Consider the following 16,861-nt stretch of genomic DNA (forward strand, 5'->3'; position numbering starts at 1 on the left):
TTGTTTATGGGTTTACTATTTTTTAGTTCTCTAATTTTTTTTTTGGCTGGTTTTAATCGTTGGATAGGGATTAAAAATAAAAATGAAAAAAATATAATGAGACTAAAAGTAAGGATGAAAAAAAAAGTTAAGGAACGATAATCAATCAAAAAAATTTTAAGAATTAAAAATAAAAATTCTAAAATGTTTAACAATTAAAAAGATAATAAATTTTTTATCTATAGAAAATTATGTTTAGTTCAAAATATACAACATGAAAAGAGATTAATCACTTATCTTTTCCCTCGGAGTGAATTGTTCAAATTTAAATTCATTAAAATAAAAATTTGTGCTTAAACTAATTCATACTCAATAGCATTAGGCACGAGAAGATTTTATCATTTGTGTCAATCATTTTTTATAAATAAGTCTTCAATTTCAATAACAAGAATTTTGTCCCTTTAATTTTTTGTTATAGAACAATAGGTACATTCTGTTTTTTTTTTACATTAGGTACATAATTAATACAATAGTTAACAAAGAAGATGATTAAAACATAAAAATTTAATAGATATGCACTCAGTAAAAGGTTTACACTTTGAGACGATTAGAAATTAAGTTGATATAACTTTTAACATAATTATTAAAAGTTCATTTCCATAAAATTCTATTTGAATCATTTTTTAAAGAAGATAAATCCAAAATAAATTGAGTTTTTTGGTGTGGTAAAATAAATTATGTTAAACACTATAACAATAATTTTTTTCTTTTTCTCCCCCATCATTTCCTTTTTATTTATTTCCTTTCCAACTTTCAAGCATACGCTGGTTTGTTTGATTGGGTTGGCATAGGCCTATTTGTCGCAGTTCTATTCAATGTTGCTTTGTATCTTGAGCTAGTATTGTTGTTCTTTTATCTCTATTGACAAAATAATGTAAATTGTATCAAAAAAAATAGTTTAAAATTCTTATCCTAAATAATAGAAAAAATAGCATAATGATTAATAATTAATATTAATACAATTAAATGGTAAACCAACGCTTTATATTATTCAACACCTTGAAGTGTTTACCCAGTCTTTCATATTTGCATCAATTTTCTAGTAACATTGGATGGTGGCATCGAATATTTTCTTGAAAAAATAGAAGACAACTTAAGAAGTCACGAGCACAAACATTACTTACAATTTCGGATTGTCTCTTTTGTAAGAGATGCACATCAAGAACAGAATTATAATCACCCATGAATCCTCAATTACAATATAAGTTGTAATAATTCAGTTTAATTATTTTCTTTTAATTGGTAAGAATCAAATCAAACACATATCCAAAGAGATTTACAACAACTCACACATCAACTAATTGAACTAAACACCTTGATCAGGTAACATCCTCCTCACCAATTTCTTTGAGAAAAAAAAAAAATCAATCACCCTAACCGTCTTAAATGGCACACAGCAATTGCCAATCTCTTGCATTTGCTATTCCTTTTAAATGTAAAGTGAATCCATTTCATCCAAAATTATAGATAGTATACATCAAAACACGTACGATAAATTGCATTGTGACTGGTAATCTATAGCATATTTGATTCCGGTTAAATTTGAAAGAAAGAAGAAAAAAAAACGCTCATTTTTGAAAAGCTCTTAAATCAAAAGCTAAACCGAACAACTCATGCATCAAATTTAAAAAAAAAAGTGAATCAAAAATTGGACAAAGCAAAACAATGGAGTCATTTTGAATCAAACATTTTAGACATAAGTATTCCCAAGGCTTGGCAGCTAATTTCATAAGCGGAGAGGATCCAACATATACGAAAAACATTGGTTGAAGTAGAACGCATCCATTTCAAAACAAAGTTCATTATAAAGTTCTTTTGAATCGATATAAAGGACAATGAGATGAACTTTATTTATTGGAAACATCAACCAGAATATCTGATTATCGATCCAGGCTTACAAGAAGAAAACAAAAGATCCATACAACTACAGCTAAGTCATTATGGTAATTCATGGCCACGGCAGATTACCAGCAGTCTCAGTCATCACAGATGGAACTAAGCTTGTTTAACAAGGACCAGCCAGGATCTATTTGTAAGACTAATCAGGCTTCAGTTTCTACTTCAGCTTCTGCTTCAGCTTCAGCTTCATCTTCATTGCCATTGATGACTTCATTAAGGTACTCCTGAGCTTCATCTAGTGCTGATCCTTTTGCATCAGCAGCATACAAAATCTTCTTAATTGCTAGAGACATCTGCATTAAAAAAAAACATAATAAATTATTTGATTTTTTTTTAACTCCATCGTAAATAAATGCTCAATTTTCTTTTTAAAACTCCCGAATATTCAAATACTTTGTGATCAACTACAATCTTGATCTATTTTGGATTACTAACTTAGATTTAGGAATAGATTGTTTGTAAATATAAAAAGAAATGTAAGCAGTTTCCAACACCAATACATACACTGTCATCCAGCTGAATCATACCAAATCAAACAAACATATACACCTTAGGAAAGGTGGAGTATAGAGGGATTACAATGCAAGTCAAGTTAGACGTAGAAAGCAAAAAATACTATAGTTCCAAACCCTACAAAGAATCATTCTTATTTGACTAAAATATAGAAATTTAAAACACAAAGGAGACAATACCTCCTAACAATCCAGACTACACACTAAAAAATATAATTCTCTACCAGCAAGGTCTAATACAACCATAACTCTTTCCTAACAATCTATAACAGATTCCCACCAATGATAACAACCTTCTAACCGTACTAATCAACACTTCTGATTATTTGGGCCTCATCATTAGCTCGCCCATCCCTCCTCCTAACGACCCTTTTAATTAGGGTTCTACTATCACAAAAGAAATACCTGTCAATGCCAAAACCAGACTTATTTTAAGTAAACACTTCCACATTGCTTCTTTCCCCAATTTCCAGTCAAAAGGTATTAGGAAATTTAGATAAAAGAAAATCATTGAATAGATCACGACAATAGAATATGATATTTTATGCTAAAGCACAATAATAGTTAGAAATGATTAAAAGCAAACTGAAAAGAAATAGAACTCTCAAATCCATTGTGAATAAAAAAATAACTAAAGTGCAATGCAAGCCTTCATTAGAATTCTTACAGGATCGTTCTCTAGTTCTGAAGCCTGACAGAGAATTTCTATATCCCTTAGTTTTGCAAAGTAAAAGTCTCTTTCTTTTTCCAAGTGATCCACTGAGAGTTTAAGATCAGAAACCTGAGAAACAGAAAACAGAAAATGTATGCAAACAATGAAAAAACTAAAGGTAAATAACTAATACGTGGCTATATTATATGCCATCAGGTGCAAGTATCGGGAAAATCAACAATGTCTACATACATGTAGCATTTTCCTTGATATAGAATTCTATTATAAGTTAAAAGGCTTCTTTGGCTATTTAATATGCATCAAGTTATGCTTCAATGCTTATAGGTTTATCTTGTATGCCATTTCTATAGCCACCGCAGATCGCAGGCACAGCAAACACTGTGAACCTAATCTTCATAACCATACCTGCTTGGACAAAGCTTGTATCTCTGCTGAAGAATTAACCCCGTCAGCTCCTCCACTTGACCTCAATTGCTTGGACCCTACACTCAAAGTCAAACCAAAAAAGGAAAACAGAACAGAAAAGGATGAAGGGGGGAAAAGATTATGATGGAAAAACCATCATGAAAGAAATGCAAAACAATTTAGTATCAAAGACACCAATAAGCAAACTAAAGGTTTCATTCGTACTCAGTGAGTCGCCTGAACCAGAATGATTCATAGTATTTGTTTGCAGTGATTTTGAGCTCTTTAGACCCTTAACATTCCGGTCCTTTCCACCCTTAACCCTACGCTCCACAGGATTGTAGTTCCTATAAAAAAAAAAGGGGAAAGGATTCGATAAATATACTCACAATAACATTATAAGCATTGCCAGCATGGCTTAATATTGCATATCCAAGTATTGGTAAAAATATGCATTTGTTTAATTAAATTTGAATGTTGATCTATTCTAGAAAAGACCAACAGTGAATGGCAAAATACCACACAATTATTAATAATATAAGGACTATAAAATAAACATACTAACTTGAAAAGTTTAAATGTAAAACTAAAAATCTAAAATCAAAACCACATTTCAAACCTTTTTCGGTTTTCCTCTCCCACAAACTTTTAATTTTGAAATGTATAATAAGTCAGTTCCATATGATAGATCAGAATGAACCCCTTTGAAAAGTACACCTCTGGAATTTAAAGAACACCAACTACCATGTCTATCCTTATAAATAAAAGAGGTATATGGTCAAAAGCCCAGTCCCAAAACTTTCAACTTCTTTTTAATACTAAAGTCTGAACATCTCATTCTATTTGGGACATTGTGGTTATGCATTTACACAAGCAGGTGGCTTATTGTAGACCAAACTTCATATCTAGAATCTAGTAAAATGAGATCAGGTTTACCGTAGTATTATCTTAGACATACAGATGAGCCATACTCACCTAAACAGCAAATGGCTTCACCTTCCAATAACTTCTATAATGCAACTACATTCACACACACACGAAAAAAAAAAAAAAAAAACTTTAACATGATTGCAAACTCTTTTTACATGTTTTGGAATCACTTTCTCATGTTTTAAATTTTTTTATTCTATTTGGATTTTCCCAAATGAACTCGCTGAGTGTATAAATCTTCAGGAGTAGTCACTGTGTCAACTGGAACAGCTTTCTTTTGAGAAACTAAAACAAAAATAGGGTTTTTACTTTTTTATTACATGGCATTTTATTATATCATAGAATAGGTCGACACTATAGTATTTAAACTCCATATGCATTGGAAACATCACAAGAAATGATAGAATTATGTATTTCTACAAGTTAATATAGAAACAGAGATCATCAAAACTGTTTAAAAGATTGGAAGGAACTCAGAAAGCATACTCGTTCATAATGCCACCATTTACAGAATCACAGTAGCGTTTCAGCCATTGTAGGAACTCCAGGTTGTCCAAGGGTCGGCCTTTAACAAGCCTGCCAACTTCGATATGCTGCCACATGGAAGTCAAGTTAGCCCAATAAATGCAAACATCAACTATTGATTGTGCCAAAGTATATATGAGTTTTCAATCTCAAGCTATAATCTGAAATATATTCACTATTAAATCAAGAGGAACATTCACAACCAGGCATAAAACCTATGCAACCAATGAAACTGGGATTGCATAGCCTGAGAAAATGAGGAAGCTGGGATTGAGCAATAAACTCAGAATGCACACCACAAAAATTGCAGTACACCAGCAATGCAAGCATAAGGGTGTAAATTGAGGCAGAGGAAGGGGAGAGGGGCAAAAAAAAGTAAACTAATGTGGAATTGGATCGGAATCAAACCATCAAATTTACCACTCATTAGAACCTCTAGGCCTTGATAACATACTATTTACCCATACACTAAAATTTACTGGTGGTAAGCATTCCATTGAAGTTTAAAATCTTAAAGATATGTTGATTTGATACAACAACAAAATTTATGAGAAGTCATCCCACTGTTATTTCTTGCTTTCATATTTACTAAAGCAAAACTCTCTTCCAAGTCTTCAGCTTAACATTGTGATGAGAAGAACATATACCTTTTCAATTTTCAGCTTGTTGAACACATCCTGTAGAACTTTGTAGTTCTGGATCATATCATACTCGGTCTTTGCATCAAAATTCACCTAGAACAAACTCCCAAGTTTAAAAAACTATTCTTCGTAGAGAGAAAATATCAGAGAAACATAAAAGAAGTTAAAGCAAAGTCATTTTGCCACCTTGTGCATTGGAACAACCCCTGGATATGTCATGTCCATCATCTGGCATTGTACAGCACCAGATGCAGCCTGGCCAAGAGCATAAGGAATAAGAAGGAAAAGACAATCAACATAGATTTTCATCATACATAATAGGCTCAATTAACTTTAGCATTTGCTAATCATCTTTTCTGTCAATATTTTGCCCTGTATCTAGTAATGAAAGAAAAATTTTCCCCCCAATTTTTTCCTTAACAAAACAAAAAAAAAGAGGGAGTGATCGAATGAAAAAGGAAAATAAATCAGACAAGCATGATGCAAAAACAATGTTAGTTCCATGGGATGTTCAAAATTGAACAAACCATTAACACTAGCCATTGGCAAAAATAATTATCAACATCTTGAAACTTCTACCAAGTGTGCATGCATATACAAGAAGTGTACAGATTTAGACAATTTGTTGTAAATTAAGGGAAAAAAAGGATTAAATTTAAAAATAAAAATAAAAAAGATAAAGGGCCAACATATCAAGCAATAATCATCTAAATTAGTATCATCATTGAATAACTTCGCTCAAAACCCACAATGTGAACACGAAAACTCCAAGAAACAGATCAAACAAAAGCTAGTGGTGCACAAATCAACTGATTCACATTCAATCAACATTCCCCGATACCGGCATAATCCTTAAAAGCTTATTTATTCAACCACATTCAGCAGAACCTTCAAAGAAAACTCCAGCAAAAGCCTTGCTAGCAAGTTTTTCAAAAGAAAATTCACAGCAAAACCAGATTCTAATTCTTCAAGGACCCAAACATCAACAAAAACGCACATAGAGATAACATTCTCTCTAACCAAGATTGGAAATTAAAAAGCCATTATGTATGAACAAAACCAAAAAAAAAAGTTATTATAAAAAAAACCCACAAGATTACAAAAAAGAAAAAACCGGCATTCAGATAATGACATAAAAAACACAAAAACAAAATGAAGGAAGAAAGAAACCCCATTTCTCAAAAAAAAAAACAGAAAAGAAAAGATAAGTTTTCTTCTTTTTTTATTTCATTGAATGATGGAAAGAACCAAAAGGGTTACCTCCTCAATGCGAGAGAGGTTAAGTTGAAGGCGATTGTTGATCCAACTGAGAATTTCGTTTCTGCCGACAAAGTAAGCGCTATCCATAATCCCTATACTCGTCGCCATTTCTCTTCCACAAACAATGAACCACAACAACAACAACAACAACAATCCCAGTGGAAAAAAAAAAAACAATAAGTACCCTTCTGGATAAAGGGATCAAGATTCTGGGGGCGAAATCTCAGGGTGGGGTTCCACGTTTAAAGCAAAGTTCCGATTTTTATTTTTTGAGGGAAAAAATAGAAAAACCGAAGAAAGGGAATTGAATGAATTAATGAACGAACGAACGGTGAAGGATTGATTTGATTTGATTCTTCTGCTTTCAAAGCAAAACAGAAACCGAAACAAACAGGACAATGGGCACGACCAAACCGTACCAAATGAGAGAGAGAGGTTCTTTCTCATACACACTCTCTTCCTTCCGACACATATAACGTTTGCTAAATGCTAATGCTCTGGCCACTGGGAGTGGGAAAACCCGTTTCTTAAAATATTAATTTAATTTCCGGATGAATTGTTTTAATTAATTGGTCTGTTATTTAATAACGCCGTTCCGAATTGTTGTTGCCAAATGGAATAATAATGATAACGTTCTGTTCTGTCATTCATTCCTAATCATTTTATAAATATTAAATTATTAATTTGGTTTTACATTTATTTTTCTATTATTAAAAAGTTTATATTCTACCAATATATATTAATTCAAGTAACACTCAACTTGATCTTTTTTAATAATTTTCTGATTAAAAGTTTTGTAAATAAAAAAATGTGTTTAACTTTTGATAAAGTTCATGCTAATAAAAAAAATTTAGATTACTCACAATATTTTTTCTTATTTAAAGTTTACAACAATATTTATTATAAGAGTACTAGTACAAATGTAATTTTTTTAAAACATTAAGGGGTTAGTGTAAAATAAAAAATAAAGATACAGTAGCAGTCAAACAATTAAGGCAGATTACTAAATTAAACTTTGAACAAATCATACTTTTACTAGTTTTTTTAAATTTCACATAATATTGCTTTTTTATTTATACACTAATTTCTTAATTGACTAAATTTGAGTTGTCACTATATTGAATTTTTTAATTATAGAAAGACCTAAATTAAATTAATAAAAGGGTCAAATTAATAATTTACCTTTTTATACGTTAGTGGAAGAATATATATTAAGCTATTTTAAGGAAAAGGGGCTGAGGATGTGGGGTCCTTTGGATGTGTTGTCTTATTCCGCATGGGGTAATAAAGAAGTTGCGGGCCCTCACCGATAAAGTCTTTAATTGGATAAATGTTTAATCCAAAGGACAGTGAGAATTGTTAATTACGTAGTATAAGATTAGTTGCACTTAAGTGCTATTCTAAGCATTCTTTGTACGTATAAGGTAAACGGACTTTTCTAAACGTTTGTAACCTACCACAGAAAGAAGCCCTCTAAATCTTAAGTATTCTAATAATATAAATATAAACATAAACTAATGTGATTTCCTTGTTTCTTCGTTTATTGTTTAGCTTAAGTAAAGTGAATAGTATTACAATGATGGTTAATAACAAAATTTGTTAATACATTTCTTTCCGATTGATAATTCAAAACACCAACCTCCTATAAACATTGCCAAACTCATTCCAATTTTTATGAAGTACAAATTCTTAGGCTGCTCAATTTAAAATTGCATGATACTCATTGAAATCTTAGAGCCCAAAATCAATTTGTATTCCATAATTTTTTGTGTAAATATTTATTAGTGCGCTTAGTTGCTCATTCAAAAAGGTGGATGTGTATTACCTAGGCACATATAATACTTGCTTTATCATCGTATATGTTGGTAAATAACATTATTTTTTAGATATATAATTATGGGTTTGATTCGTAATCCTAATTTATGTATATAAAAAAATATTTATTAAAAGAAATCAATTTCTTATATAAATCTCAATAACTTAAGGGATTAATTTTTAATTTTTTATCAACAGATATCTTAGTTAAAAAAATATAATACTTACTTTTTAGTTATTTCTATTCATTGCATATACATTTCTTAAGCTAAACTAGACATGTACTATGTCACCTTACCAAAAAAAATCAATTTAGTTAATTAAAGTACTATCTTAGAGATAAGTTTCAAATTTCATATTTTTTATATATAATGACAGTAGTAAATAGTTAAAAAAAATCTTATACCAACAAGCCAAATCTCTTGGTACTTTAGTGAGTTTAAATTTCAGATTTGAAGCTAAAACTAAGGCTACTTTTATTACGTCCAAGCAAAAAATGTATTCAGTTATTCCAATACTATCATTAGAGGTGAAAGACAGATTCGAAGGAATATAATTTGTCCCCTATACCCTTATTTGACCAGCTAGAGCATAACCTTTTTCACAAAGTCCAGTAAAACATGAGCAGCAGGTCAGTGTCTTATAGCATCTCCGACTAAGTTATCCACAAAGTTTCACTTTAATTTTTTAATAATATTTCACATTTTTTTATAATATTATGTCTCATTTTTTATTTTAAATAACTCAATCAAATTTTTACTCCAACTAAATAATTTACTTAAATTTTCAAATGGACTCCAAAATATATCTAATTTTTATATTTTAGTACTCATGTTAATGTTAAGTTAATATATTTAAACGACAATTGGTAAATAATAAATAAATATATAAATACATTTTAATTAAATAAAATTTAAATTTTAAAATTAAAATACATAAAATATAATGCAAATTAAAATTAATAATAATAATAATAGAGTTCCCAAATACATAAAGAAATTAAAAATAAAATAATAATAATAATAAGTATACTACTTGAATTTGTTAAACCTCCGTACTCGACGGTCAGTCGAGTAGACAACTCGAATTCAGAGAATCTAGTGGATTTGATTGAGGTAAGAAAAAAATTCTATCTTCTACTGAAAGATAAAGATATCCCATAAAATCAAATATTATCTATTATTATAGGAAAGTTAAGATAAAATCATATTTTCCATATTTTACATTATCTTAGAAAGAAAATAGAGATCTTATTATCCAACTTCACCTCTATAAAAGAGAATCGTCAAAATTTTGATAAACCAACTCTTAATCCAACCTATATTCTAATACCTTATACTTTTATGCCTCTAATTTGAGCATGAGAGTGTCTTTGTAGATACACCCCACCACTACTTGGGGAGAAGCTTACGGAGGAATGTCGTCATGAGAAGATTCTATCAAATTTAGTAAGAACATTTGGCATACACCTAGAGCCGGAGGAAAACTTCTATTTCGACCACTACATCATCAATGGTTGAGAATGACAATGACACTAAATCGTCCTTCAAGGAAATCGACCACGTGAGCAGGAATCCACCATAAAGGGGATACATGTCGTGGGTGTCTCTGAAAAGGGGAACCCAACAAACATGGTAATTCCCTTCTGTCAAGAGCTTGATGATCACTCGTTGATCATCTCCCTACAAAGAGAGATGCACTCCTTGAAGCAAAGAAATGCCCAAGAGATGGAAGATCTTCGAAAGGAGAACGTCACTCTTAGAGAACAATATATGAAAATTCAAGAGGGCCAAGACGCAAACTCGGTTGTGACAACGACAACTCATCAGACTCATCCAACTAGGACAGATGCGGTTGATACAACATGGTGAGAAGGAACCTCCTCCATCACGCAACCAGTCTAGAGAGTAGCAAACATTGGCACTCAACTACATCCTTTCATCGATGGGATTATGAAGGCACAACTCTTCCCTAGATGGAAGTCGTTGAACATCGATCGTTACAATGGGCTCTCGAACCCAGACGAACACGTGGACACATTTGTCACACAGACGAATCTGTTTATGAATGATGACCAATCATGTGTCAAGTGTTTCAACCACGTTGAAGGGTGCAACACTCCATTGGTATACTCGATTGCTGAAAACTTTGTTGACGCGACGCTTATTGTGTGTTTTGGAGCTTAATACGCGACAAGCGGACCAATCACCGGACGGTTGTCGCACTTGCCAACATTAGGCAAGAAGAAGATGAACCGCTTCACGAAAACATGGAGAAGTTCCCATCAGTCTTAGTTCAAATTTAGAACTTGAGCCTTGAAGTTGTGCTCACTTCAATGATTATGGCATTGAAATTGGGTCCATTCTCGGACACCCTACCTGCAACATTACACGAGTTGAGAGTAAGGGTTGCCAAATTCATTCAAATGGAAGAAATGACTAGGTTCAAAGAGAAAGTGCGTAGAGAATCCTCAATGAAGCCATTAGACTAGGAGGTGAAGATCAAAAGCAATTGTAGTTAAGGAAAATCCAAAACTGACAAACTGTCCTAGTCCAAATTTAGCCACTACACTCTACTAACGGAGAGTCGAGGCCAAGTACTAAAGGGAGCTTGTAGTACCAAGTTAATCCAATTGTCGGCTTCCACCAAGAGCTAACAAGTCCAAGTGCTGTCAATATTATCGAGTAGCTAGTCATAACACTAAAGATTGCACTACCTTAAAGGATAAAATAGAAAAATTAACATAAAAAAGCATATGTAGAAGTTTGTCAAAGACCCATCACGTGAAAAGGTGTGAGATAGAATCTGAGAACACAATAGGTCTTGTGAGGCAACGAAAACATAGCGTCAGGGCGAGAATCCCCCACCTGAAAACTCAGCTTTTAGGTGTAATCAACCCAATAGTTGGAGGATTCGCAGGGAGAGGAAGTTCAAACTTAGCACGCAAGTGCTATGTTCGCAACCTTAAGTCTGTTAACTTGGTCCTAGTCGAAAAGAGGCCCATAAGGATACTACCCCCCATCACTTTCATGGATGAGGATTTCGAGGGGATCAACAGAAGTCACAATGATCCCATGGTGGTCAAGATAGAGGTCGCTAACTTCTTAGTATGCAAAGTTCTACTTGATAATAGGAGCTCGATCGATGTCCTATATTGGTTGGCCTTTAAACAACTAGGCTTACCAAAAAGCCAAATTGAGCCATTCTCGAAGAAATTCATAGGTTTCGCAGGAGAGACAATGGATACAATACGATATATGCACTTGCTAACTACTTTTGAAGATGAAGAGGGGTCAAAGTCCATCATGATCAAGTACCTCTTAGTCGACACCTTGACTTTTTATAATATATTGATATGAGATCCTTAACTAAATGAGTTAGGGGTCATTATTTTGACTCCCTATCTAGCGACGAAGTTCCCAAGTGAGGATGGAAAAATTATCACTGACAGAGCTGATCAGATGATCGCAAGGGAATGTTATGTTGCAAGCCTCATGATTGCTAAAGGGAAGAAAATGGCATAACCCAAAGTACAACTGGTAGCATGCACCTTTCTCAACAGCAACTTGGGAGAAGTTGAACTCGATCCAAGAAAAGCATAGCTAAGAATGGATCTCAGTGAAGAAGTGAAGTCCTTCCAACTTGACAAAAAGTCGTCTTAATGCACTAAACTCAAATTCCAAATGAGTAGCGAAATAAAAAAAAATTCATAACCTAAGTACAGACAAAGAATGTCAATCTCTTTGCATGATCAGCATCAGACATGCCCGAAATCGACCCCGAGTTTCACTGTCACAAACTAGCAATTTGTCAAGAGGCTAGACCATCACACAAAGAAAGAGGAAGCTCGAGCTTGAAAGGGGAAATGTTGTGGATAGAGAAGCAAAGAAACTCCTAAGTGCGTTATTCATCAGAGAAGTATAATACACCACATCGTTAGCTAACGTGGTAATGGTAAAAAAGTATAATGGGAAGAAGAGGATATGAACCGACTACACAAACCTAAGCAAAGCCTACCCTAAAGACTCGTATATCCTTCTGAGTATAGATTGCCTAGTTGATAGAGCATCCAGATTCCTCATCCTCAGTTTCTTAGATGCATATTTTGAGTATAATCAAATCCTAATGTTTAAGCAGAATAGGGAGAAAATTGGGTTCATGACTGATACGACTAATTATTGTTATTTGATGATGCCATTAAGTTTTAAGAATGATAGAGCAACTTACTAGAGGCTAATGAACAAGATATTCGTGAACCAGCTCGAAAAGAATTTAGAAGTCTTTGTAGATGACATGGTGGTCAAAAGCACAAACATCACCTCTCATGCAAAAGACTTGGCATAAATAAGAAAGTACAACATGAAGCTAAACCCAAAAAAATGCATATTTAGGGTACAAGGGGGAAATTCCTTGGCTTCATGCTTACCCACAAAGGGATTAAGGACAACCTGGAGAATTGTGTGACCATTATTGAAATAAGAAGTTCGAACACTGAAAGAAATCCAAATACTCATTGAATGATTAGAAGCATTTTCCAGATTTTTGTCGGGAGCAACTGACACAACCAAACCTTTCTTCAAACTACTAAAAAAGAAAGAGGGAACAAAGTGGAATGAGGAATGTGAAGCCCATTTTCAAAAACTCAAAGAGTTCCTCAGTTCACCACCCATCCTCTCCAAGCCTTGACTGGGTAAGGATCTAATCCTATACTTAGCAGTATCAAAACATGCTATAAGTTCTATAGTCGTAGTAGAGGAAGAAAAAAAGTCAAAACCATGTTTACTATGTCATCCGAGTCCTCAAAGAAGCAAAGAATTGGTATCAAATGATTGAGAAGTTAGCCTTAGCTCGAGTCATTGCTACTAGAAGACTAAGACCATACTTTCAAAGTCATCTGATAATGGTTTGAACTGATCACCATGTCCGAACAATCCTGAAGAAACCAGAACTCACAGGTTGAATGATAGCTTGGTTTATTGAGCTATTAGAATTTAGGATCAAGTATAAGCCAATGTGGCCAATGAGAGCTCAATGCCTAGCGGACTTCGTTGTCGAATTGGCAACCACTACAAAAACATAATTGTTATGGTGGAAGCTATATGTAGACGATTCATCAAATGAAAATGGTAGTGGGGGGTAGAGTCATTTTAGAAAGCCTAGATGAAGTAATCCTTGAGGAATCCCTATTGTTTGAGTTCAAAACAACAAGCAATCAAGCTGAGTACGAAGCCCTCCTAGTCGGCCTGAGATTAGCAAGAGAAGTAGGAGCTAAGCATTTGAAGTGTTGGAGTGACTCCAAACTTGTCATTGGTCAGCTAAATGGAGGCTATCAAACTAAGGATCCTTAGATGAAAAGATAGTACCAAATGGCTATCTGGTTTAAAGAGGCCTTCACCAAGTTTGAGCTTCGACACATTGTAAGAGAAAATAATGAGAGAGTCAACTTACTATCGAAACTCGCCAGTACAAAGAAGAAATGTCAATATAGAATAATTATTCAGGAAACAATCGTGGAACCAAGCCTGGACAAGGCAATAATGAGTGTAATTCCCGTTGACCAAGAATGAATGATTTAGATTTACTTCTTGGAAAAAGGCTCACTTTTGGAAAATCCAATAACGACAAGAAAAGTTAAGAAAATCCAGTAGCAACTAGAAAATCCGTTGACGTCGGCATCTCTTTGTCAACCTTGATGTGGTCGGTGTTGATGGTAGAGACATCAGGGACAAAGTCCATGCAGCGCTTGCGCTCCTCCTCCTAAAGCTTGTGGGAGACATAAGGCCCTTCTGGATCTGCGTCGAGAACTCGATGATTATGTTCCGCATCCATCAACCACCTCCATATTTGACCTCCTAGGGACTCCTTCAACTAACACCATCATGGGCAACAACCATTGTCGTCATCACTCCATGCCACATTGGACCTCATGCCTTTGTACAAACATTAACTCCCTAAAAGCACTCTACACCTCCTTCCTCATCCATGACCCCCCTACTACAACATCCTCTTCTTCGTCATTTTCAAATCCTACACCAAATTGTGCTAAAGGAAGTAGCCGACGATGGGAGAGATGTGCTAGATCCAAATGAAACGTTACCGAAGGCCCTCAAATAACACCATATGCTTGACTTTGCTGTAGTGGCCCAAAGAGAAAGTTTTAATATTTTTTAAGGTATTATTGTTCAAAAGATTTGATTTTTTTCTTCCTTTGTGCACTCTTTGTATGAACATGAAGAGTAATACTGGTATGAATTTGATGAGCAATATGTTGTTGTTGTTGTTGGTATGAATCTGATGTGTAATATTGGTATGAATATGATGAGTAAAATTTAAAAATGGGTTTATAAAAAGGTTGAATATGAGAACTTCTGTTTGTGCAATCATGGTATGAATCTAATGAGTAATATTGTTTTTTGTTTTTGCTGATGATGCCATTGTTCATGGAGTCGTCATTGAAAAAGTGTTATGTTGTTGATGATGGAGACAATGTGCAATGAGGAAGACAAGGGTATTTTTGTTCTAAAAATTCATTAAATAAGCATGTGCATAACATGTCATGGATTTCAATTAACAGAAGCAACATCGTTATGGTGTAAGGGGTGCATCTGTAATGGAAACACATAAATTAAGGGAGGTTTGTGTAGGGGTTCAATAACGAGGGATGCGAGTATAATAAGTCCTAAACATAGGGGACCAATGTAATTTGCTCAAATAAATATTATAATATTAACTTTTATAGCATGAGCCCCACAAAATCAGAAGAGGACATATTCACTACTTAACAACTCAAAGTCAAAATGGGTCCCATAATGGTTTCTCTCCAACGACTCCAACTACACTCTTGCGGACGTTTAAGCTCCACGTTACAAGAGAAATTTAGCATTGAGCTGCTCTTAGATTGCCCCCAATTGAGTTCTTATTAAATTCATGACTTAATTATATTTTTTATCTCCAACTTTTTTACTTTCGATAAACTTTACCACTAATAAATTAATTTAACGTATTTTACTTCCAATTTTTAAAAAATTTATGAATTTTATCCTCTATCATTTTATTGTTAACATAATCACATTTTTTTATCCTAAGTTTTTTATTTTTTTGGTAAATTTTATCCCAAAATTTTGTGCTTGTTAATTGATAAATGATTGGGATAAAATTCGTAAGTTTTTAAAAAATTTAGGATAAAATGTATCAAATTAAAAAGTTGGGATAAAATTCTAAATTAATTTAGTTTTTAAACAAACGTCAATTCTAGTTTATCAAAACCACAAAAACAAATGTAAAATAAATATAAATACATGTAAAGTGTAAACAATAATTACGTTATTGTAATATCTTTATAAAATCACAATTAAACTTTATACAGGTGAAGTAACTAGGGATGGAAATGAGCTGAGCCGCTTGTCTAGGGCCTATGGCTCGGCCTATCTAAGGCTCGACTCAACTTGGCTTGTTTACTATAAAGGTCTAACTCAAGCTTTTTAAAAAACTTTTTTAGATAAAAAGGTCAAAGTCAAATTATAAAAAAGACTTGTTAAGCTTGACAAGTCGGCTTGTTTAAGTAGTAGTAGTAGTAATAATAATAATAATAATAATAATAATAATAATAATAATAATAATATAACTATTATCTATATCATTTTTATGGCATTATGAATGACAGGATGAAATGACATAAAGTGCTTAGAAAGTTCACTTGCATGTGAAAATTTTTTTTAAAAAAAAAACTTAAGTTAGAAGGATAATGTAACCAGATTAATACTTTCAAAGAAAAAAATGTTTTGTAAAGACATTTTCAGACAATTTAAATATTTTTATTTGGCTATATTAGTATAAATCATCTCTAATCCATATATTTTTTAATATCATGTTCTTTTTTTTTTCATTTTCTTTTGATATACTTTGGGTTTTAATAACTTGAATTCAATATGATTTTGTTTATCAATTATTTTTGGATTTATACATTACTTATACAAAATTTTATAAGTTTCCTTTTTTGGTTAGTATTTCACTAGGTTTTAAAATAATTAATTGGTTAAAGATGTCTTTAAGTAGACTTTTAAATAGGCTCGTAGGCCAAGTCAGACTTTTATGTAAGTCAAATCGAATCTTAAAAAAAAAAAAGTCTATGACAAGTAATAAGTCAAACTCAAGCCTTGCCT

The 16,861-nt window shown here is 32.9% G+C and overlaps 1 protein-coding gene across 1 annotated transcript; it reads right to left on the reverse strand.

Annotated features, from left to right (window-relative positions):
• Positions 1–1,865: 1,865 nt before the first annotated feature.
• LOC100809691 (microtubule-associated protein RP/EB family member 1B) lies at positions 1,866–7,432 on the reverse strand. Its single transcript, XM_006578516.4, has 8 exons — positions 6,885–7,432; positions 5,811–5,879; positions 5,631–5,717; positions 4,945–5,051; positions 3,754–3,875; positions 3,529–3,605; positions 3,118–3,231; positions 1,866–2,231 (listed from the first exon to the last, which is right to left on the reverse strand). The coding sequence occupies exons 1-8, from the start codon at positions 6,990–6,992 to the stop codon at positions 2,082–2,084; spliced, it is 834 nt and encodes a 277-aa protein (XP_006578579.1). The 5' UTR covers positions 6,993–7,432; the 3' UTR covers positions 1,866–2,081.
• Between the last annotated feature and the right edge of the window lie 9,429 nt (positions 7,433–16,861).

The sequence above is a fragment of the Glycine max genome, chromosome 4, assembly GCF_000004515.6.
Source record: "Glycine max cultivar Williams 82 chromosome 4, Glycine_max_v4.0, whole genome shotgun sequence".
NCBI lineage: Eukaryota > Viridiplantae > Streptophyta > Magnoliopsida > Fabales > Fabaceae > Glycine > Glycine max.